The 25,928-nt window shown below is 38.1% G+C and overlaps 1 protein-coding gene across 1 annotated transcript in view; it reads left to right on the forward strand.

Moving 5' to 3' along the window:
* Positions 1-25,782, forward strand: part of unc5d.S (unc-5 netrin receptor D S homeolog) — a 301,388-nt gene extending 275,606 nt beyond the window's left edge. Inside the window, exons 16-17 of the mRNA XM_041587754.1 lie at positions 14,735-14,913; positions 23,985-25,782. Coding sequence (XP_041443688.1) covers positions 14,735-14,913; positions 23,985-24,189 — 384 coding nt within the window. The 3' untranslated portion in view covers positions 24,190-25,782. The remainder of the gene's footprint in view (positions 1-14,734; positions 14,914-23,984) is intronic.
* Positions 25,783-25,928: the final 146 nt, after the last annotated feature.

Consider the following 25,928-nt stretch of genomic DNA (forward strand, 5'->3'; position numbering starts at 1 on the left):
TGCACCACTTTTGTGTTATTGGATGGACATTACCTGAGATGCTAGGCAGTATTCTGCTTTATTGTTCAGCTGCATTCTCAAAAGTGATGTCACAACTCAGGGGTTATGTGTTGTACTCACTTTCAATGCACATCAAACATCCTTCAAGTCCCAAGGCAGGACTTTATCTTACTTGTTATTATTTTTAAATCATGAGTCACGGTAAATTATACAAACATATATGCCATTTAAATTCATAAATGTTTTATGGCAGTCAAAGAAGACTGCACAATGTGACAAAATATTTTTCCGATGACAGTATCCCTTCAAAGTTTACCAAATTCAACAATTACCTTTAAATGATATCTATTGTTTGCAATTAAAGATAACTGACAGAAAAAAACTCAATATATTGTTGTTTCTTTCTATACCTATGCAACTAAACTACAGTACATGGGAGTTGTACATGGACCCCACCCAAACCTTCTCCTCCTCCTAAAGGCACACAAATAACCACCCCTGTTAGTACTGCTTCCTTGCCTGTAAAAACCTCCTTTGAATGTGACAAGCGAAAAACCAAAATAAAGCCATAAAAACCATTACTACTAATCTAGTTTATCTATAATACAGTATTGTAAGGTGGCATCACCGCTTCTGTATTATTCACTGCAAGGAATTTTTGCAATTCTTGCCCAGCACATTGGCTTAATATAGTTTATAAAGCAGCATCAGGCTGATTCTGATTATGAACTATGAACTCAAATACTCCCGGATAAGCATGAATCCAAAAGCTAGAGCAGAACTCTTGCTAAGGTCAAAAGCAGATAAGCAAAAATATGAAGAACATGGACCCTTTAGATAAATCACAACTTACTTATACAAAAATTATTTATTGCTATGACAACAGCTTTTTTTGTAATGGAGGAACATAGAGTTGCAGTAGGATATCCAGTAGAGAGGATATGGACCTTAGGTCAAGGAGAATGAAGTGCATCATGTCACAGAATGGTGGTGGCACAAAACGCTTGCTGCCAAATTATACAGATACAGTATACTAATTTAGTCACTTGAGTTGAATGAGTAGCTCATCAAGGAATTGTAATGTAGTATTTGGCAATTTTGGGCCATTTAAAGACCCCACACTCTGCGAAGGAAGGCATATGAGCAACTGTCTACAAAAATATCTGTCTGAAGACCTCCTTACAGGCTGCTGGTCAAGCAAAATAGAACCAGGTGAATAATTGTTTGCTTAAATGCTGGCAACGGGGAGGTTTATTTTTGAGTAAGGATGAGCAATAAATCTCCCGAAAAGTCTCTCCATAGAAAATCATTGAGATCGTTGGCAGTATGACAACATAATACAGTTTCAGAAGGCGGGTGGCAGCCAGACATCACCTGGAATGAAGTTGCACAGCGGTTTCACTTTAGGAGAGGCTTAACAGAGACATGAAGGTTGAGTTGGCTAGGGTATATGCTCCTGAAAATTGAAATGGCTTTATACAGCTATGTATCACAATAGAGAGACGCCGTACTGAGAGGCAGCGGAAGAAAACCGGGTGACAATCCTTAGCACCAACTTCTCATGTTGGCAGCAATGCAAGTCCCTACATATCTGTAGCAGAAAATTGTGGGATAGGAAGGAGCATTACAATCAGCAGTCTTAGCCGCAAAATTCCTTTATTGTCACAACATGTTTCGGATCATCATGGATCCTTTTTCAAGTGAAAAATACAAGTACAAAAAAGACCAATTTAAACACTACACCCACTTTTTTGTACTTGTATTTTTCACTTGAAAAAGGATCCATGATGATCCGAAACATGTTGTGACAATAAAGGAATTTTGCGGCTAAGACTGCTGATTGTAATGCTCCTTCCTATCCCACAATTTTCTGCATGAATACAAGTTTGGCCTGGCTGGTGTGGCCTAAGTAGGAAAGTGAGCTACACAGGTGGAGATCGTTTGAACAAATCTTCATTCTTATATCTGTAGCAGAAGGGGAAGCCATGCAAATAGGTTTTGTTAGGGGCCCAATTCCACTGGAGAAGAAGAATCGCCGGAGGATGCAACATCTGTGCTTGTACTGCGGTGGTAATAGCCACTTTTCTGCAGAATGCCCCAAGAAGTCCAGTATTTCTTCCAGTATTTCTTATTATTATTTCTTATTACTAGAAGTCTGAGTTAAAGGGAAAGAAAGCAGTTTTACCTGTGCTTAATGTGTCTCCTAGTGCCAGTGGGAATTCTAAATATCTCACTTAATCTGTTACTTTGCAGATGGCATATCAATGGATTAAGACTGAAGCTCTTATAGACTCAGGTGCAGGAAGCAAATTAATTTCAACTGAATTAGTGGACTGAATTGGGTTCCCAGCTACTCTTAAATCCTCTCCACTGAAAATTTAAATGGTTGATGTTATGTTCAGGTCCAATTACCCATGAACTCCATGTATCTTTATTTTCTAATAAAGAATTTAATGGCAAAGTTACTTTTAATATTTTGCCTTCAATTTCCTGACATTATTTTAGGTTTTCCCTGGCTACTTAAGGTTAATCCAGTAACAGATTGGGTGACGGGTAAAGTCGCATTCCATTCAGTTAATGAGGAGTGTACTAGGCTACCTGAATTTTCTGATAACCAAAAGACTGTTCAGATTAATTTAGCCTTATCTGTTCAGTATAAACATTTTGCAGATGTCTTTGACAAAAAAGCTCCCCCTGCATCATGTATATGACTGCCCCATTGATTTACTTTCAGGTTCAAAGATTCCGCGTGTTCAATTTATCAGAACCTGTACTAAAGGAACTGAAAAATTATTTAGATGAGAACCTGGCAAAAGGATATGCCCTTCCTCCTCACCAGCAGGTGCTCCCATCTTTTTTGTCAAGAAAAAAGATGGCACCTTACGTCCATGCATAGACTATAGAGAGTTAAACAAGACAACAATAAAAAAACAGGTATCATTTGCCACTAGTCTCCCAATTACTTGACCAATTGAAATCTGCCAAAATAATTTCTAAAATTGATTTAAGGGGTGCTTATAACTTAATATGCATCACAGAAGGAGATAAGTGGATGACAGGATCCATACTCGTTATGGGCAGTATGAATGTCTCGTAATGCCAATTGGCTTATGCAATAACCCAGCCATGTTTCAATTTTTTGTTAATGACATTTTTCATCATCTTTTAGATCTGTTTTTAATCATTTATCTGGATGGAATATTAATATTTTCAGAAACTCTAGAACAGCATCGCCAACATGTTTCAGAAGTCCTGTCTAGGCTACGCCAGCATAGGTTGTATATAGGTTGTATGCTCCACTCCACTTCATTTCTAGGATTCGAAATTTCACCTGATGGTCTACAGATGGACAATGACAAAATCCAAGCAGTTATTAAATGGCCCATTCCATCCAATGTTAAAGAAACTCAACGTTTCATAGGGTTTACAAATTTTTATAGACCGTTTAGAGGATTTTCATCTGTTATTGCTCCTATCACACAACTTACTCATCAAGGTGTTTCATTTTTGAAGTCCAAGAAAGCTCGGGTAGCATTTGATAAACTAAAATTATTGTTTACATCAGCTCCTTTTTTGAAACATCCCGATCTTGACAAACCTTCTATTGTTGAGGTAGATGCCTCCGACATTGCAGTGGGTGCAATATTATCACAACACAATGGGCCAAAATCACTTCTGTATCCTTGTGCGTCTCGTCAAGAAAGTTAACAAAAGTTGAAAAAAATTATGATATAGGAAATAAGGAACTTTTGACCATAAAGGTTGCATTCAAGGAGTGGAGGCACTTATCCTGTCACTGTATTCACAGATCACAGATTCCTTAAGTCTGCCAAATGACTAAAGGTGGCCATAGATGAACAAATAATATCGTACAAAACTAATTTTCGTTCGATATTCAGTGTGTTTGGTGGGAAAAGAGCCAACCGATATCGGCTCGTCAATCAGGCTGGACGGAAAGGCACCCAAACATTGGCCATTTTAAGTGCTGAATTGTCAGATACAGGTAGAATTTTATTTTTTCTACCTGTATATCTGACGATTCAGCTCTACACAGGTGTATTGAAACGAACGATCTTTCTTGGAAAGATCATTTCCAAGAAAGATCGTAATTGTTACGTCTATGGCCATCTTAAATGCTCAACAGGCTAGGTGGTTTTTCTCACGATTTGATTTTGTAATTTCTTACCGCCCAGCAAGTCGTAATTGTAAAGCAAATGCATCTAGACCTCCTTCATCAAGCCTCCCACTTCCTCTTCACTGTACCACTTGCTGATTTTTGGAAAAACATACAAGACTCTTATGTTTCTGACGAATTCAAAAATTCTATATATCCATGCTTTTTAGTTTAAAAATGATTTTATTACATCATATTAAAATCACAACAAAAACCCACATGGAGCCTAATGCATTTCATGCTTACCTAGCACTTAGTCATAGGCTATCCCAAATGGAACACATATCTCCATACATATATATACATTTATAGATGTACCCACACATTTTTAAAACCAATCACAATTGAGCTGGACTCTTGTTGCAGAAGAAGCTCATTAGAGCATTCTAAACAGACCCGCTCAAATTAAAACTATTAACTGTTTCCAAACCATGTTTCGGGGTAAAACGCCCAAGAGTAAATATGTTAAGTACATAAAAGTATACATTTCGTTACACAAAACAAGTCACATCAAATATAAAATTCATACCTAATGGTAGCCGCGTCTGTAAGTAAAAAATCCAATAAACTTCACGTTTATGTAATCTAGTCATGATATCTCCGCCTCTTATACCTGTCTTAACCTGTTCTATTGCTAGTACTGAAAAATATTTAATATTCCCATTATTACATTCCAGTGCCTGGAGACATTGGTTTTATTGCAGTACCTAATATTACTTATCTGAGTAATATGTTCCCTGATTCGTTCTTTAAGGGACCGTGTAGTACACCCCACATATTGTTTATTGCATTTGCCAGAGGTGATCAGATAGATCACTCCTGTACTATTGCAATTCATAAATTGTTTGATACTATAAATTTTATCTGTGACCATAGATCTGGATTTTTGAGAGACCTGAAGGAACTTACTTGTAATGCATCTGTTACTGCTACACTTATAAAGCTCTTATATTTCTGATCCTAAAGTTTCATCTCTTCTCTCTTCCTGGAAAATACAGTACATTCACTTAATAACTTCTTTTTTCATAACTCACAAGTATACATTCCTGTACCATGCAGAAGTTCTGCACTCTCATTGACACACAGTTCTAAACTTGCAGGATATTTGGGCATCTTTAGGACCTTAGATCTTACCTCAAGAAATTTTTGGTGGCCCAGCATTCGCCAAGATGTAACGTGATTTTGTGTGACCCTGTCATGTCTGTGCCCCTTCCAAGGTACCATGAAAAGCTCCAATGAGTTTGTTACAGCCTATCCCTACTAGACCATGGAGCTCTATTTCTCTCAATTTTATTGTTGATCTCCCTCTACCCCGATTTAATACCATATTAGTTGTGGTGGATAGCCTTACCAAAATGTCCCATTTTATCCTATCTTCTGGTCTTCCTATAGCAAATATTACTGCAGATCTTATTTCATGTCTTAAAACTTCATGGTTCACCTGATAGCATTGTGTCTGATAGAGGCAAACAATTTACATCAACATTTTGAAGTGAGTTCTGCAAGACACTTGGGATTCAGACTTCTTTTTCATCTGCATTCCACCCTCATACAAACGCCAGACAGAGCGGACTAACCAAACTCTAGAACAGTATCTACATTGTTTTGTAACACTCTTACAAGATGACTGGGTCAAATTTCTTCCTAAAGCAGAATTTTCATATAATAACGTTGTCCATGCTTCCACTCAGATAACACAATTCTTTGCAAATTGGTGGTCTCAACCTTCCTTATTACCTGTGACACTCAGGTCTTCTCCAGTCCCAGCAGTCCAGGAATGATTGACCATGCTTCATTATATTCAGGCCACTCTTATTTTCACTCTTAGGGAAGCTAAAGGCCATTTGCTGCGCAAGAAAAGGAACTGATATTTGAAAAAGGGATTTGCTATCCTCCAAGAATCTCAAATTACCTATTCCCTCTGTTAAACTTGGTCCCAAATCTTTGGGACCATTTGCAGTCCAGGAAAGACTTTATCCTGTAACATACTGTCTTGACTTACCTTGCTCAATAAAGACCCATCCAGTCTTCCATGTCAGTTTATTGAAACCTTATGTGAACTGGAGATTCTCTCATCTACATTCAGACCCCCTGCTCCACTTTTGGTTTATGAAAGAATTTTTGATTCATGCTTCTTTAGAAGGAAATTGCAATATCTTATTCAGTGGGAAGGTTATGGTCCAGAGGAAAGATCATGGGAATCAGTTGAAAATATTAATGCTGAAAGGTTGATCAAGGAGTTTCATCCGCGGTATCCTGATAAGCCTGGACCTCAGACATCCAGTGGTCGCTTTTGGAGGGGGGGATAGTGTCATGGTGACTGTTGAATTAGGTCTGCAGGAGTTAACTGTCTGTGTGCGTGCTGAATTGGCACTGCAGGAGTTAACTGTCTGTGCATGTTTGATGAGCTTGCCACTCAGCCTATGAGAACCCTTTAGGATTTCTAAACCTCAGCAAGGTCTAATCAGCATGCAGCGTAGGTTTTTTAAGCCCAAACTGACCTTCCTTCCTTGCCAGATTAATTTGGTTCTTTGAGTGACTAGTGCTGTGACTGTAGTGAGAAATCTACCTTCGTATTGTGAATATCACTTTGTATAACTCGGCTATTTACTTTGTAATCTTTCTGCATAGCCTTGACCCAGCCTGTCTGTCCTTCCCTAGCTAAGTTCTGACTAATTGTGTAACTCTCATGCTAAACTGTTATGCAACTGTGTGTGCAGCTGAACATAAGAGCCTCTTAGAGCAGCAGCTCTCTCTCTGTAACTCTCCTGTTCCCAGGCTAACAGCTCCATTGCACAGTTCCGTTTTTCGGCTGAGCGCCGTATAATCAGAGAGGGAGAGAGATTATTTAGAAATGTGTTCAGCCATAGGAATCCTTAAGCACATTAACCCCTTCTTAACAACTCATTGACTCAGAGATTCCAATGGGTGTGGTGCAAAGAAACATGGCAAAAAAAACCACCCATTGACTACAAACTGTTTGACAAAATTTCTGCAATTTTGATTTTCTTTTCAATGGTTTCACAAATATTGCACCAAAACAGGTCAGTTTCGCTCATCACTAACTACAGGTATGGGAGCTGTTATCCGGAAACCCATTATCCAGAAATAATGCAACATTTTTAAAAATGATTTCCTTTTTCTCTGTAATAATAAAACAGTACCTTGTATTTTATCCAAACTAAGACATAATTAATCCTTATTGGAAGCAGAACCATCCTATTGGGGTTATCTAATGTTTACTTGATCTTCTAGTAGACTTAAGGTATGAAGATCCAAATTACGTAAAGATCCACTATCTGAAAAACCACAGATCTCGAGCATTCTGGATAACAGGTCCCATACCTAAACTATAAAAGTGTACTAATAATAAATAGAGAATTTCAGTTTAATGTTACAGGTATATCTAGAAATCTTAAATCTATCAGAATTAATTATTAAGAAGTGCAGGGATTTGGTTCAAGAAATTGTTAAACCAAACCACTTCCTGCCTGTTTCTCCATAATCTCTTAATGTGCAATCAGTCATTCCTTATTGTAATATACTGTATCTATGTGTCAGCATACAAGTATATATAGCTATAAACATCTTGCTTTTGGCATTATAAAGAAATGACCATCCATAATTATGGCAGCTTGAAAATTCGGATTCATCAAAGTGGCATTTAAAGCGTAAACTAGTTAGAATGAGAGAGATGGAAACAGAACAAGAAATTGATGTGAGCTGTCTTCAGTCAGATACCAGAAATATTAACTGTCATTTTCTTTTACATTAGACCAAAGTTGCATAAGTTAGATCCCAAGACTCCCGGCTCTGAAAAATATATTGAAAGCAAATGTTACCAAGAGACCATTTTATATCCCAATATGAATGGGCTCGGCAGAGAATTAATAATATAGATAAATGCAATATACAGCACAGGCCATTGTCATGTTGTGATGAATTGTGATGACTGGGAATACATTGCAGAATCTTGTGCTGCACTGACGTCACAAGCTACCATTTGTCAGTTTTTACTCATCCAATAAATCTGGTCGTGCATTCTTTTAAGTACTTTCATGTTATGTTTTTATGATGCTTTTATGTTGCTGAATATAGTATTCATACCTTACCCGTCCTTAAATGGTTACAGCAAGGGAGAAATAGCAAGCCTTGCCCAAAATATTCAGTCATGGCCAGTACAACAGTGGAGCTATTCCCTTTCTTGGAATCTGTTCTGTTAGGATATATCCCTAAGAAGGTATGAAAAATGACTTGACAGAGACCTTATTTATAATGGTAATGTCTAATACAAATACTGTAGAATGTATTTGTATGTAGATCTAAATCTACACCAAAACCAAACACATAATGAATTTTAACACAAAATATAGGCCTAATATAAAAACCGAATATACACTGTGACAAGCTGGCTGTTTGTATACTTAGTTTTTGGGGGATTTAGCAATGGTAGGCAAGTTAAGCAGAGGATCAGGAGCAAAAAGACAGAGCCACCATGTCTTCAGGCAAACACAGGTTTATTTTCCAAACTTTTTCCAACATAAAGTCACTGTCATACAGTTCATCACCTTTTCACCATCAATCATTCACTTTATTCCCTCTGTGGAGTTCTAACTATACAGATTGGCTCCTGTACCTTGGAACATTCAGGCTTCTCTCTAAGGGGAAAATTCACTAACCTGCGGAGTTGCGCTAGTGCAGCCTTCAACGCACTTCGCCCGAAAATCCGAAGTTGCGCTCAGGAGGCGAAAGGTAGTGAATTTGCGCTAGCGTTAATTCGTCAGGCTAAGCAGCGCATACAGAACACTACACAAGACCAGGGAAACGTAATAAAATTTTATATAGGTGTTCTAATGCCCTACACATGTGCCCACAGTATATGTAATGTGCCATATGTTAACAAATTTTGGGGGCATCCTAAAAAAAATGTCACTCTCTTTCAGCCTATCACCCAAAAAACTATTTTGGGACTTAGAAAAATTTTCAACATTTTTTTTTACTAACTCCTATCTACTCTATTGAACTTCGCCTTCTCTAACCTGGCAAAGTAAACTCTGAGGAAGGAGGTAACGTTCAGAAAAATGTTATGTTTACATAGTAACATAGTAAGTTAGGTTGAAAAAAGACACATGTCCATCAAGTTCAACCTTTTTTTTTAACCTGCCTAACAGCCAGATGTTGATCCAGAGGAAGGCAAAAAAGCCTCTCCAATTTGCCTCAGAGGGGGAAAAAATTCTTTCCTAACTCCAAAATGTCAATTGGACTAGTCCCTGGATCAACTTGTACTATAAGCTATCTCCCATAACCCTGTATTCCCTCACTTGCTAAAAAGCCACAACCCCTTCTTAAAGCTATCTAATGTATCAGCCTGTACCACTGATTCAGGGAGAGAATTCCACATCTTCACAACTCTCACTGTAAAAAACCCCTTCTGAATATTTAGGCAGAACCTCTTTTCTTCTAATCGGAATGGGTGACCTTGTGTCAGCTGGAAAGACCTACTGGTAAATAAAGTATTAGAGAGATTATTATATGACCCCCTTATATATTTATACATAGTTATCATATCACCCCTTAAGCGCCTCTTCTCCAGCGTGAACATCGTCAATTTGGCCAGATTTTCCATACCTTTTACCAGCTTATTTGCCCTTCTCTGTACCCTCTCTATTGTCCTGTTTGAGTGATGGAGACCAAAACTGTATGACATATTCTAAATGGGACCTTACCAGTACTCTGTAAAGTGGAAGAATGATCACTTCTTGCTGTGAATCAATGCCCCTTTTAATACAGCTCAAGACCTTATTTGCCCTTGATGCTGCTTACTGGCATTGCTTGCTACAGCCAAGTTTATCATCTACAAGGACTCCAAGGTCCTTTTCCATAATGGATTTGCCTAGTGCAGTCCCATTAAGGGTATAAGTGGCTTGGATATTTTTACATCCCAGGTGCATGACTTTACATTTATCAACACTGAATCTCATTTGCCACTTAGCTGCCCAGATTGCCAGTTTGTCAAGATCCTGTTGCAAGGATGCCAAATCCTGGAAAGAATTAATTGGGCTAGAAAATTTTGTGTCATCTGCAAATACTGAAACATTACTTACAATACCCTCCCCTAAGTCATTAATGAACAAGTTATATAAAAGTGGGCCCAATACTGAGCCCTGAGGTACCCCACTAAGAACCTTACTCCAAGTAGAGAATGTCCCATTAACAACTACTCTCTTTACCAGATTCTGTAGCCAGTTTCCTATCCATTTATTTATCCATGTGCAAACAACAGACCTTAGTTTAGAGAGTAGTCATTTGTGGGGCAAGGTATCAAACTCTTTGGCAAAATCCAAATATATCACAGCTATTGCCCCCCCACTGTCCATCCAGCATCTTACTTACCTCATCATAAAAAGCAATCAAATTTGTCCGACATGACCTATCCTTCATAAAGCCATGCTGATTGCTGCTCACTGCTGATCACTAGGACAACATTTTGAATGTGATCACTTAACAAGCCTTCAAATCATTTGCCCACCATAGATGTCAAATTTACTGGCCTATAACTGCCAGGCTGAGATCGTAATCCCTTTTTAAATATTGGAATGACATCAGCTTTTCTCCAATCCCTACTATACCAGATGAAAGTGAATATGAGAAAATCAGAAATAGGGACTGGTCTAAAACTAAAATAAGCTCTCTTAGAACTCGGGGGTGTATGCCATCAGGCTTTGGAGCCTTGTTTACATTAATTTTTATTAAAAAATTTTTATTAAAGCTTTATGAATCATATCCTGAGTCATCCACTGATTAGATTGAACTGAACCATCAGTGCAGCTATGAAGTGAGCCTGGGAACTCAGACTATTGTATACACTGAAGAAAATAAATGATTTAGCATATTTGCCTTTTCTGTATCTGTTACAACCATACTGGTACCATTATTTATTGGAACAACACTCCCAACCTGCATCTTTTTACTATTAATATATTTAAAAAAACTTTTTGGGGTTAGTCTTAGTCTCTGCCACAATGCACTCTTCATTTCCTTTCTTTGCCTTCCGAATTGCTGATTTACAACATTTATTATAGTGTTTATAATCATTAAATGCAGCTTCTGTCTCAACAGACTTGTAGTTTTTAAATGCCTTTCTCTTCTTTCCTATTGACTTCTTTACTTCTATATTAAGCCACAAAGGGTGATTCTTAGAGCTTCTACATTTACTCCTTAAGGGAATAAATTGAGCACAGTAATGATTTAATGATGGTTTTTGTTGCCTCTCCAGACATTAAATGATATAACATTATGGTCACTATTACCCAGGGGTTCAATGATTTGCACATTTGCTATAATCTCTGGGTCATTTGAGATCACTAGATCCAGAAATGCTGGTTGGCTCCTCAACAACCTGTGTCATAAAATTATCATACAACAAGTTTATAAACGTGTTCCCATTAACTGATCTGGCAGCACTGTTGCTCAGTCAATATCTGGGTAATTAAAATCCCCCATTATCATTACTTTACCCACACTAGTAGCCTTTTCTATTAGCATCAGGAGCTTAGCCTCCTCCTCCTTCCTACTTACATTATTTATTGTACAGCACTTTTTAAATACATGTTAATAATAAGAATGAAGATAATTATAAAGTCACATAAGGACATTTATTAGAAAAACACATTAGGAATTATATTTGTGTTCTGTGTGTATTTGGATGACACTTCCATCTAAATTGTATCCTTGAGATAAGAATCTGCTTCCTCCATCGAGTCAGCGTCATTAATACTTGCTGATGAATGCTGCACACCTTTCTATTTCTTAGACTGGCATACAAGTAGGACAGAACAATGTGAATTCTCCTGCCAAAAAGAACAGCTTGCTTGCTTTACAACTCTCTTGGGTAATCCAGAGAGTCTTATCTTAGATGCGCAGATTACAAACCCTACCATTTTCCTGTAGACTTAATTTAAATCCCCAGAACTCAACCTATCTTCTGTGCTGTTAATTCACGGATCAAGAGAATTAGGTTTAGAAGGCTAAACAGACAAGTGATAGTAGCAGCTGAACATGAAATACATTTTTATACAGGTTATTATTATCCCTGCATGAGCACAGTATTTAGATTAGAGCCAGGCTGGGTGACTCTGCAATATCTATTTTCCTTGAAATGTGCTTTATAAAGATGGTTAGGACAGAGCAAAATACAATTCTTCATAGTTTTCTTTCCTTGTCTGCCCATTAACAGTGCCATAGCAAAGGCCAACACTGGTATATGTGATACTTTTGCCTACCCTAAATTGAAGAATCAGGGCATTTACATGACCTGTCTAAGAATCAGTCAAATTGTATATTCACATTACTGGCAAATGCTGTTGAACTGTGCAAGTGAATACTCACAAGAGGTCATTATTATCTTTATTCTTTCTCAGGAGCAAGTCATCATTTTCTTGTAACATGTTCATTTTCTGCAGTAGAGATGTGGTGAAGAAGTCATGTAGCATAAAAAATGCAGCATATAGAAGATAAAAATACTTTGTAGACATCTAGATACTTATGGCACACCTAGTTCCCATGGTTACTTTCCAATGACTTCAATGGAAAAGACAAGAAAAGCCCTAAAAACATCATTTTTTTTTTAAGGCAACTTTTCGACTGGTTTTTGTTAATTATTTGTAGTTTTTTTAATTATTCGCCTTTTTCTTCTGACTCTTTCCAGCTTTCAAATGGGGGTCACTGACCCCATCTAGAAACAAATGCTCTGTAAGGCTACACATTTATTTTATTGCTACTTTTTATTACTCATCTTTTTTTTTCCTTTCCTATTCATATTCCAGTCTGCGTGGTTGCTAGGGTCATTTTGAGTTACTGAAATTGCAAACTAGAGAGCTGCTGGATGAAGTGCTAAATTACTACCACAAATAATAACACATGAAAACCAATTACAAATTGTCTCACTATACCACTCTCTGCATCATACTAAAAGTTAACTCAAAGGTGAACATCCCCTTTAATGCACTGCTGTTCAGAGAATTCTTCATCTGACTAAACTATGAAAGTGGAATATCTTAAATGCTGAAAAAAATAAAGCCATTTAAAATGGGAAATATATAAATATGAATCTGAATTAAATATGGAAAAAATAACATCAATATTAAAACAAATTGCTTTGAACAATAAAACAATTATGTGCTCAAACTAGCCATTCACAGTGAATTAGGATTCTACTGGTTTATCCAGACTCTTCTGCAGTTGATTGTCCTATTGCTTTTTGTTCTATTATACATTGTTGCCCTCTAATGGAAGCAACTAGCATAGCATTGACAGAGCACCACTACAGTGCCTAACTCCTTGACTCCATGGAAGTCCTTGGGGTATGATATCTTTAATTCTTCTGTTATTGTTTTGTTATTGCCTACTACTACATAATCCTATGAATGTTGCTGGTGTATAAGAGTTAGCCAGTCATGAGATTATGGGTCGTAGCAGTAAATGAGGGTGGCAGCTACTTCATGAGCTCATTGCGTAGACTAAAAACTGGAAAAAACAATTCAGGATTAGACAAACAGGATCTTGACAAACTGGCAATCTGGGCATCTGAGATTCAATGTTGATAAATGTAAAGTCATGCACCTGGGATGTAAAAATATCCAATCCACTTATACCCTTAATGGGACTGCACTAGGTAAATCCATTATGGAAAAATGACCTTGGAGTCTTTGTAGATAATAAACTTGAACGTTGCAAGCAATGCCAGTCAGCAGCATCAAGGGCAAATAAGGTATTGAAAGGGGCATAGAGTCACGGGAGGAGGGGGTCATTCTTCCACTGTATAGAGCACTTGTAAGGCCCCATCTAGAATATGCCGTACAGTTTTGTTCTCCATCACTCAAACAGGACATTATTGTATTAGAGAGGGTACAGAGAAGGGCAACTAAGCTGGTAAAAGGTATTGAAAATCTTAGCTATGAGGAAAGACTGGCCAAATTGGGGATGTTCATAACTATGTATAAATATATAAGGGGATCATATAAATGCTTTTTTTTACCAGCAGGTCTTTCCAGCTGACACGTGGGCAGCTATTCTGATTAAAAGAAAGGAGGTTTCGTCTAAATATTTGGAAGGGGTTTTTCACAGTGAGAGCTGTGAAGATGTGGAATTCTCTCCCTGAATCAGTTGTACAGGCTGATACATTAGATAGCTTTAAGAAGGGGTTGGATGGCTTTTTAGCAAGTGAGGGAATACAGGGTTATGGAACATAGAACATAGTACAAGTTGATCCAGGGACTAGTCTGACTAACTTACTATGTAACTATGTTGCTTTAAATCTTCACAGGTATTATTTTGCAAGGCCTTCACACCATTCCAAGGACATCCCATATTTTTCAGTGATTAGTGCCATATTCAAACTCTTTTGTAATTTGTAGAAGCTTTTATACTGAATGTCAATAATACTGTGTGTTAAGGTTTATTGCATGCAAGTTATCTTTCAGTTCTTTATTTGTGCAAAAAGGTTTTATTCATTCTTCAGTAGGCTGTACTCATTAGTGCCTCTTGTGCATTTTCATGCAGAATGAACGAGAAACCATAGCTTTCTTTGCTCCGGAGGACAACAATTTCCCGGCACATGCTGGTCCAAAAGCCTTCAAAATCCCGCACTCCATCAGGCAGAGGATATGTGCAACGTTTGACACACCCAACTCCAAAGGAAAAGACTGGCAACTGTTAGCACAGAAATTATCTATAAACAGGTAACAGCAGTAGGGGTTGTGTGGGAATCTAATATATATATATCAAAGGCCATAAAACTCAATTCGATTCAATATGAAGTTTAGTAATTTTATCAGTTATCGATATAATTGAGTGCAGATGATTTCTTGTTTCTGTTTGTATGCATTTTGTAGTCACATCCTTATTTTTTTGTGCTGAGCACAACTTTCCCTTTTGGTATGGCAACTCACTCAATGGGTTCCACAAGCAAACACCAAAGCTCTCACAGTATTATGCTTTTATGATGTTTGGACTGTATTTTACATGGGATATGCTTACACATACTCAGAGTGACCTGTTCACATGGGAGCTGATTACTTTATGGTTTGGTACTGAAAATCACTATGGACACAAATGGACATTATGGACCATTTTGAGATATCGTTGTGGCAGAGTGGGCGGGGTAATGATGATGCCATTCCCTGTTATGTAATATTTTAACATGTATGCACTACTGGCACACACACTTGATAGAGGGTTCTTGCTAACCCGAAACATGTTGTGTTATTAAAACACAGCTCCCATCATTCCAGCTTCTATCAGGCATTCATTTTGGAGTATAATATCACTACAAATAGATAGGTGAGAGACTCCCCACGGAAGCGAGGAGGCCCAGGTGCTCTGCCCATGCCTATGATTAAGTGTTGTGAGAACACGAAATGCGTAAGGCTGTAATCCACACTTGTACTTCAATAAAGACCTTTTTTTACTACAGCTGCCTGGAGGATTGCTCTTTGAGTGCCTACCCTACAAACAATACGATTCATTTTGGAGTGTTATCCTTGGAAAAGCAAGTTGCAGGAGAACTTGTAGGGTAACTCCCTTGCTAGTTCAGACAGCACTGGTAGCTAAAAACTTATTCCCTATAGGCTGGTGTGTCTTCAGAAGCCAAGTGGTAGAGTGAATAATTACTGGCCATTGCTGATTTAAGGGAAGTGAGAACTTTGCTCTTCCAACTCCATCTGGTGCTGATGGTGGGTGGTCTAGCGACCTTGAACCAAAGGCCCCAGTAAAGAGAAACAAACAGTCTGTGCTCCACTGAGGAGCTATAGTGTGGAGTATAATGAGTGGCAGTACCCAAGGTGTAGGGGCCACTTAAAAGAACAGTAACACCAAAAAAATTTAAAGTGTCCTAAAGTAATAAAATTATGTTGCACTGGTAAAACTGTTGTGTTTGCTTCAGGAACGCTGCAATAGTTTATATAAACAAGCTGTTGTGTAGCCATGGGAGCAGTCATTCAAAGCTGAAAAGGAGAAGAGGCACAGGTTACACAGCAGATACCAGATAAGCTCTGTAGCATACAATGGGATTCTTCAGAAGTTATCTATTATCTTCTATGTGTCGTGCTTGAATGGCTGCCCTATGGCTACACAGCATCTTGTTTATATAAACCATAGTTGTTTTTCTGAATCAAGCACCCCAGTTTTGCCAGGACAGGGCACCAGTATATTATATTGTCATTCCTTTAAAACACTTTAATTTTTGGTGTTGCTGTTCCTTTAAAGGAGAAGGAAAGCTACGGAGGCATTTTATTGCCAATAGATTAGCTGCAATAGTGCAAGCTAGAATGCTATATTTATTCTGTAGAATGTTTTACCATATCTGAGTAAAAAGCTCTAGAAACTCTCTGTTTGTTTAGGATAGGAGCTGCAGTATTAACATGGTGTGACATCACTTCCTGCCTGAGTCTCTCCCTGCTCTGGGCTCAGATTACAGTAGAGAAGGGAGGGGGGTGGGGAAGAGGAGCAAACTGAGCATGCTCTTGCCCAGGGCAATGAGGTTTAAGCTGAAGGCAGGAAGTCTGATAGAGAAGCCCATGTGTACACAATAGAAGGAAAGAAATGCAGTGTTTCTTTTGACAGGGGACTCAGAGCAGCACTACTTTGGGGGTTTACTGGTATATTTAGATGGACCTTTCTGATAAGGCTAACTTAGTTTTAACCTTTCCTTCTCCTTTAAGTGTAGGGACTTAAGTGGGTTGGGACTCAGGTATAAGTATCTGCTTTAATGGTGTCACACACATACTCCATGTTCTTAGCTATTAAATTGTGGACTTATGCATACAGCAAACCTGGACCCTGTTGAAAAAAGGAGCACTGGTAAGAAGCACCAGGAAGGTTGGAACTGTAAAGGTTGAGATTATTCTTTATTCTTGTGTATGCTGTTTTTGTAAGATAGTGATACAAATGACTGGCAGTATCACACATGAAACTGTTATTTGCTATGCAAAACAATCATGCAAAGTCTAAAATAGAATAAGGCTAGAAATGCTGTATTTTGTATACTAAATATAAACATGAACTTACTGCACCACAAGCCTAATCAAACAAATAATTTATGCTTTCAAAGTTGGCTACAGGGGGTCACCATCTTGTAACTTTGTTAAACATCTTTGCAAGACTAAGACTGTGCACATGCTCAGTGTGGTCTGGACTGCTTAGGGATTGTCATAAACTTCTGCTGTTCATAAGTGTCAGGGAGCCGGGATGCTCCCACCAGGGAGGTTGGCAGGATCAAGGAGGAAGCCCACAAGGGAGTCAAGCTTGCAGTGTCCAACAAGGGGTAAACCAGAAGAATCACCAAAGTCCAGGCAAGGGTTCAAGGGCAGGCAGAATATCAGCAAAGTCCAAAGGCCCAGGCAAGAGGTCAGCAACAAACAGGAACAAGATAAGTCTTCAAAATAGCAGACAGGAAACCCAGGAAACACACAGGAATGAATCCTATACTTGGGCGCCATTCTGGCGTCTTGGTATGGCTTTTATATTTGAATTTGGCGCCATAGTGATGTCATCGGTGTCCTTGCGCCAACGTCGACCCGTTGACGTCATCGCGCCGGCGCCGCTATCCACGTGGCGGCCATGGGCGCCGCCATTTTGGGAGCGACGCCGGCAGGGGAGGACGCGCCGCCCGGAGCTCCTGGACCTGCTCCGGGCGGCGATCGTGACAATAAGTATGATTGTTTCCCTGCTCAGCAGTTAAGGACCGTCTGACAATTCCTATCCACAGCAGTAAATGAAGGAAGAATTTCACTGCATACAGTCAGGTTTCTTAAAAAAACGGTACACATTTCTTAATTAAAGTATATTGGAGATAGGTTTCTTTTTCATTAAAGAAAGTAAAAATGGGATATTATTTTTTTTCTTTACATGCCCTTTAATCTATCTTCTGATGAAGTGATGCAAATTCATTAGGAGGGAGGAGCATAGGCAGCATGAAGCACTGAGGTACCTCTGTCCTTTTGGGCGGAAGTTTGCTCTGTCTTCCAGCAAATTTTGAATACTAACCTTTATTTTGCATGTTTTTTTAAGTAGTGTTATGATCATATCCCTGGTTGGAAGACATTTTTTCCAGAAACTATTGTTCCTGCTAAATAAGCCATAACTTGTTAAATCTGGTACAACACAAAACACAGCACTGTTATTATGCAAGAATAACTTAGTTTCCGTTTTACCTTCCCTAATGTCAGTGTTCTGCATCCTTCAGTCGTATAACAGAATAAAACTGGGAGCCATTGAGCACAGGTTTTAAACTAAGCATCCATCTTGTTTTGAGCACTGAATGGACAGACCTACAAATAAGGAATATAATTAGGTTGCTTGTATAGACATGCATAACTAGAGGGACTTAGCGCCCCAAGGAGCTTACAATCTAATTGTTAATGGTAATCATTTTTCAAGGTATGAATATTAATCTGCAAGCGTTCTAATAAAGATATTCGTTACCCATCTAGCTCAAAGATTTGAATTAATTCACACCCGAGGGCCAATCCTGATGAAGGCTGTATAAATGGCAAAAGCTTTCTTACTAATCTTCCCGATGGGGGATTCTAATGAACACATCCTGTTGCTGAAAAATAAAATACATTTATTCTGCCTCTAAGCTTTGGAATATATGCATAATAAAAGAGTTCGTTCATACAAGTGAATATATAGATCACAGCTGATGATGGATAAATATATATCTAATCTTGATTCAAGGCTAATTATCTTAAGGAATCTTCACTCTATGAAAGACATTGACCTCTGTGACTAGGCACTGTGAGTAATTGTTCTTTGGATAAACAACCAAAGCCTTCTAATATGCATTGTATGTCTTCCTTCTGCCAACATTAATAACCAGCCTGTAATTTATGTGGCTTATTCAAGGGAAAGGCTTGCCACTTTATACATTGTTGAAATGTATTTCCTTATCTATCTAAAGCCATTATGAAGCTACAGTCTTCCACCTGTTCCTTAGTTGCAACCCCAAACATCTTATAGAAACTGTAATTTGAAAAACTGCTGAGTGATCTTTATTAAGTCAAGAAAGTGTTGCCCATAGGCTGTGAAAGAATAGGGAAGGGGGACATTCCATTTGATTGTGTAATTATTGCATTGGCCCACACAATGAATATTGTTGTGACTTTTCATTAGATGTTGATTATCCACTGATATGTGATGATGTTTTACCTAAAACTATCAACTAATTTTTTGCCTTTTTCTAATTATAACTATATAATAATTTATAAAATGGTATGGTCTCCCCATAAAACTTTTACATTTTTTTTAAGGATTTTCATTTACTTTAACTATTAGAATCATAATCAGTGTAAAGCCGCATGGGCATCTTCCTCCATCAATAGATATCGAAGCCATTCTGAGAATATGCATTGTTTTTTGGTTAGTGCTGGTGATCCTCGCTTGGAATAACCTACTAGCTTTTATTGTTGTCTGATCCTGCTTTGTTTTTGTTTTTTGTGATGGTGGGTTTGCCCCTCAGGCTTAATAACATTCTATCTTGCCTAAAGCTATTATGTACTGAGAGCAGGTCTTTCACAGCTTGCTTTCTCTTTCATGGTAGGGTTAGCCTTAGAAAAAAAACATTTATTCTGTTTTGTCTTCAAGTTCAAAATGTTCTCCGCTTTTAAATAAATATTTTGCAAATGGCATTTGAAATCCTAACAAATGTAAATGTTGAAGGCTGACAATGAGAACAGGGCTTTAAGGCGAGTGAAAGCTATTAGTCAGCTATTGTAGCACAAAGCAATCTACCCTTACCTTTGCCCGACTCTCTTCATATTTTGCCGGTTTCTAAAAACTCAATTTCAGCTTGTGCTTCGATCTGGCCTTTCATCTTCCTGTTTACAGCCAGACTTAGCAGTACAGCTTGTTTCCATTTGAACAGAGCCCGCTTTGAAAAATAACATTGCCAAGCTGTTTGTGATGGGAATGGCTTGCAGCTCAAGTGGCCCTTCTGCCAGCTTGACATTTTTGCTCTGCGATTTGATTATTTTTAGTATTCTTTTCATCACTGGTTGAGCCTTTCTTAAAGGGAAAACCAAGACACAGCTGCCTCCTTAAAAGTAAAAGAGGAGAAAGAGCGTTTTGCAAAATGTGCCTGTCTGTCTTTGGAGTACAGAAGCAGGCAGAGAGCGCATTAGACTGTAGCCATACATTCAATCAGCAGCCGCTGCTTCGAGGGCCAGCAGTGCTTTTTGAACAGTGTTCTACAGATTTTCTTATCTGCAGGTGGTTTATAAAGTCTTTGAGAAGCAGCTGTGCACCTGTTGCAGTAATGGCAATTTGGGAAACTTCTTTGTATGTCTGTACAGATGTTTCTATTCATGCCTGGCTGCCATAGCCTTGGCAGGTAGGTGCCAGCACCCAGAGAGATTTTCTCATTTTCCATTGCCTGGCACAATCAGTGCTACAATACAAATTAAAAGAGCAAAACTATAAAACAGCATCAACTCATGCTTGATAGAACATTTCCAAGACTTGGATTACTTTCCTGGCTTCCATGCTGGGTAAAGTGCACATAACCTGATTCCCAGTGTTCTGTAAAGAATTCTATTTCTGATGTCCATTAGTTTTTACAAATGTCAATTTGTGTCCATATGGTTTACATGAGGGATCCTTATAAAAAATAACACAGACATGTCTCGTTGCCCGATGAACTGACATACAGTTCCATGCAGTAACAGATATGAAATCTCCATGGATGTCACACTATGCCAGTGCATGTAATTTAACAGTTGCTGGGCAATGACAGTTTGGACATTCCAGAGCAATGAGTTAGATGATGGTAGCGTTATGCTGATCCACTAGATCAGGGGTCCCCAACCTTTTTTTTACCCACGAGCCACACTGAAATGTAAAAAGAGTTGCAGAGCAACACAAGCATGCAAAAAGTCCCTGGAGTGCCAAATAAGGACATTGATTAGCTATTTGATAGCCTCTGTATGGACTGGTAGTACACATGGTTTTTATTCACTCAAAACTTGCCTCCGAACCAGGACTTCAAAAATAAGCCTGCTTATGCCTATTGATGTTGTGGAAACTACCTCCATCCTGGATCTGTCGGTAGCTCCAGGTTTCCCCAGCATTAGTACTGTGGGTGCACCATTCATGAAACGAGGCACATACCTTAATGTATAGCATCAATATGTGCTCTCCATTGTGTCCATTTTTAAAGCAATCACACTTGCATTTCACTTACATTCATAAAAGACCCCATTAATGTCACACAAGCAAGTGAGAAATCATTGAAATTACTGTACCTTATATTGAGGCTGACACAAAGAATATACTGTATGTGACCCACCCACACATAATATCCCTTCCAAGGTTGAAAGGAGGATCATACTGAGAACACAGCCTTTGTATCCATCTCTTTTGCTAAAAACAGTTCTGCAGTATCACTAATGAGTTAAACAATGCACTGCAGGGGCCATATGGAAGGAGAAAAACTAATTTCCTTGTTTCCATTTTTATTCCATAAAAGCACTTGAACAAAGAGCGCTAAGTGTGTTGTATCAATAGAACATATGGTATTGTGTTACTGTCTCCCATTGGCAGTCGCAGTGCCGAGTACAGTCCAGACTCACGGCAGCCTAATCACTTGCACTGCCATACCCTTTACTGGAGAAAGTAAGCATGTCATTGAATTTAAAGATAAGGAAAAGAGATTCTTAATTTATATTATTGCATTTATTTATTATTTATTTTTTTATCTCCTTGTGTATAGAAATCATAAGGCAGGATGAGATAAAAGGTAACAACGTGATATGATTTTAGCTCAGACCCCTCACCCAGAATAAGTCAGTGATCTTTTGTCCTCCATTATCCATAGGGATGCACCGAACCCACTATTTTGGATTCGGCTGAACCCCCGAATCCTTTGGGAAAGATTTGGCCGAATACGAACCGAATCCGAACCCTAATTTGCATATGCAAAATAGGGGTGGGAAGGGGAAAACATTTTTACTTCCTTGTTTTGTGACAAAAAGTCACACGATTTCCCTCCCCACCCCTAATTTTCATATGCAAATTAGGATTCGGTTCATCTGGGCAGAAGGATTTGGCCGAATCCGAATCCTGCTGAAAAAGGCCGAATCCTGGCCCGAATCCTGAACCGAATCCTGGATTCGGTGCATCCCTAATTATCCCAACGCAGCAGCCATTTGATTTGTATATGTAAAACAAGGAAAATAAAATCATTAAATATAGATGTAAAATTGAGCACATTTGACACTATTTAGAAAGGTTCTTCCATCCACAAATTCTTGTCTTCACCCATAGATGCAGATTACCTTTGATTTGGAACATCGTCGGACTGGGAAGGCTGTGGTACCCACATCCCCTCAGTGTCCCCAATCCAGTCATGTCCAGGTGTTCTACCAAACCCCTTCTTCCTCTTGAGCATCCCTTTAATTTTCTCTGCAATTGGGTGGGGTTGGGGAGGAGTGGCAGCAGTTTTCGGAAGGGAGCAGGTCTGGGATGGCTTATTCATATCAAGTTTAGAATTGATCTACATTTCTTATTTTATATAATTTTTGAATTCTATGCCCTAGTCTTCTGAATCTTTGCAGATTTCAAATCTCTAGATCATACTGAAAATTAATTTTAAGGTGAACAAACCCTTTAACTATACTAGCATGAGCTGATCTTCAAATATGACTTTCAGGTATATCTAGGCCATTTTCCCCAATTCTTAGGCAGCATTTTTCATATAGAGTATAAATGTTCATTTTTTTTTAACTTTTTAGACTTGCCAATTCTGGCATTATTTTTTTTACATAATTTCTATTACTTTTTTTAATTTTATCATTTACCTCCTTGTTTTGATGTGTTGAGCTTATTTATCTGAAAGTAGTTAAGTGCATTTGGGTTTGCTTTTTGCTTTGAAGGCTTTTTTACCGTTCCGTTGCTGCGTTTGCAATCAGCACCATGTAATTACAAAAGTAATCAATTGATTAAACAATAATTAAAAAAAATTTCTATAGAACATCAACATTATAGAAATAAGTAGAGTTTATGGAACACTGAATATTATGATTTTACATGCATTTAAATGTTTTTGATCTTCATTTCCAGAAAACCCATCTACCTTGTAGGTTGTATATTTTCACTTCTTCCAAAACTGATTTAACATCATTATCAGGATTAAAAAGGTCAAATGCATTGTAGTTATATTCATAAAACCATCTTACCAGCTTGTAATGTATAAAGACTGGAGTGACTGGATGTCAGTCACTACTTCCTGCTTTGCAGTTCTCTTGGTTTCCATTGATTGGTTACCAGGCAGTAACCAATCAGTGACTTGAGGGGGGCCACATTGGTCATAACTGTTTGCGTTTGAATCTGACCTGCATGCTATGGATCAATAGCAAATTCACTGAACAATTATGTCCCATGTGGGCTCCATTTAAGTTACTGACTAACTTGAAAAGCTGAAAAGCAGGAAGTTGGGTTCTGTTATGTTAGACCTCTGCTCACTCCAGCCTTTATAAAGTCTTCCCAACATGTAGTTTTGCTTAATAGGCTGACAACCTTGGGTTGTTGAACTCTTGAAGAAATCCTTCATACAAATATTAGAAATAATTTTTGGTTGCAATAATGTAAAGCCATAGGCATTATGTTTGGGTTACTCCACATATAAACACCAGGTAATTCAAACCATTCCAGTAGATGTTGGAGACGAGATACAAAGTGAAAGTGAAGGACCTATTTGACGTTTTTGGATTAAAAGTAAAAAAAAATCTTAATTATTGCTTAATTTATTTCCCTATAGGAATTTGAGCTACTTTGCTACTAAAAACAGTCCATCTGCTGTCATTCTGGACCTGTGGGAAGCTCGATACCCCTATGATGGAAACCTGGATTCACTGGCCTGTGCACTGGAGGAAATTGGAAGGACACAAAACAAACTATCACTAGTCACAGAGACTCATGCAGAGGATCCAGATTTCAGTTACAGTCGACAAAACGGCCTTTGAGAACTCACATGCACCATGGCTTGTTGAAGCTGGTGTTTAAATATGGATTTTAACCCTTCTCAGAGGGTACTGAGGGACAGGAGTTTATGAGGCAATGCCATTTACACGTTCCCCACGTCAGAGAACAGAGAAGGCCTTATCAGTTTTAAAGCCAAATGATCTCAAGATGCTTTGCTTTTTGAATGAACTATATGACATTCATTAAAGGAACCTTACTCGTGCAAAAAGGTTTTCAAAAAAAGCCATTAGAAATAGGGGGAGTTTAGAAGTAGATATTTCAGAAGAATCGAATGAGGTCTTGTCGTTATAGAAGACATATAAATTGAACATGGTCTTTTATTAATCAGCTGAAGGTCAGGGATGAAAACAACATAATTACTGTAAAAAAAACTCATGGTACACTGTATAGATCCTTCTATAGCCCCCTTCTATGTACAGCTTCCCCAAGCTGCTTTGCCTTAGAGAATGTAGAATGCAGTAGCTTACACCTGAGAGAATACCAGGCATTTCTATCTTGTGTGGTCTCTACAACATGTTGATTGACTCAAGCTGTCATAAAAAGTTAGTGAACTCAGTGTGCTAGAATGAGTGAGCGGTATAACTTTTTCCACTAGGGTATCTACTAGCCTATCTTTCTTGTAGACCTTATAATGATCATTTAATTCAACATATCTATGAGTAAGTCAGAAAAGTCTGTTGAATGAGTAAAACTCTTGAACATTGGTTCTCCACCTGTGAACCCAGAAAACATTTTTGTTGTTGGAACAGACCAGGAGTCTGTGTAAAAGAAATCCTTACCAGTTTCAATACAATATTTTTTAGAAATGTATATTTTCTATGGTCCATTACCACAATGGATTCTTGAAGTTTGCTTCAAAAAATTTAATTGATCTATTTTTACTGCCTATTTGAGGGTTATCTGATCTTCTCCTCCAACATCTTTGCAGAAGTATAGCACCAATAGTTTTCATGCATAGGTGACATTTTGTTGGCAGACGATGGTGACTAAAAAAGCAGATAACTACCATCATGGTAAATGCTGAGTATGCAACATTATGGGATTTCTGCCCCCCTTTCTTTAAAAAATAAACAGAGGCAATTTTTGGTCATAATTACACACTGCTGCTGATGCATGTTGCAATTATTGTAACCAGAGATGCAAAAATACCACTTGTAGTATAAGCTTTTCTATTGTTTGAAATGGTCATACATTTACTAAAGAGATCAGGTACAACGATTCATGTATAAATGTATTGTAATTTATTTTCACTTTGGTTTGTGGCACCACTGTGTGAGTGCAAATAATTGCTACTTGGAAGGGTACAAGGGAAAGTGAATACAATTTAAAACTTTCAGCAAGTTTCTGAATGACAGTTCATGACCTATTCTCATTCAGCTAAGCTTTAGAGAATCAGCTTGACGGAAGGAATACCTTATCCAACTCAAACTGCAAGGATGAGTATGAAATGCATTGTGGTGGTTTTATATCTTGCAACTACTTTGGGGAAGAAATCATTTAAAAAATGGAATTGAGAGTGCTAAGCTTTCTATGGCACTGTAGAAGACACAAATAAAGTTTCTTCATAAAAGCTATATCAACATTTATGAGCAGATTAACTAAGGTTCAACTTTACATTTTTGAGTTGGGACTTTTGGTAAAAACTCACAATTTCGAGTTCTGAATTCGTCAACTGGAATTAAAATTTGAGATTTATTATAGTCAGACCCTTCAAAAATGC

The sequence above is a fragment of the Xenopus laevis genome, chromosome 3S (genome assembly GCF_017654675.1).
Source record: "Xenopus laevis strain J_2021 chromosome 3S, Xenopus_laevis_v10.1, whole genome shotgun sequence".
NCBI lineage: Eukaryota > Metazoa > Chordata > Amphibia > Anura > Pipidae > Xenopus > Xenopus laevis.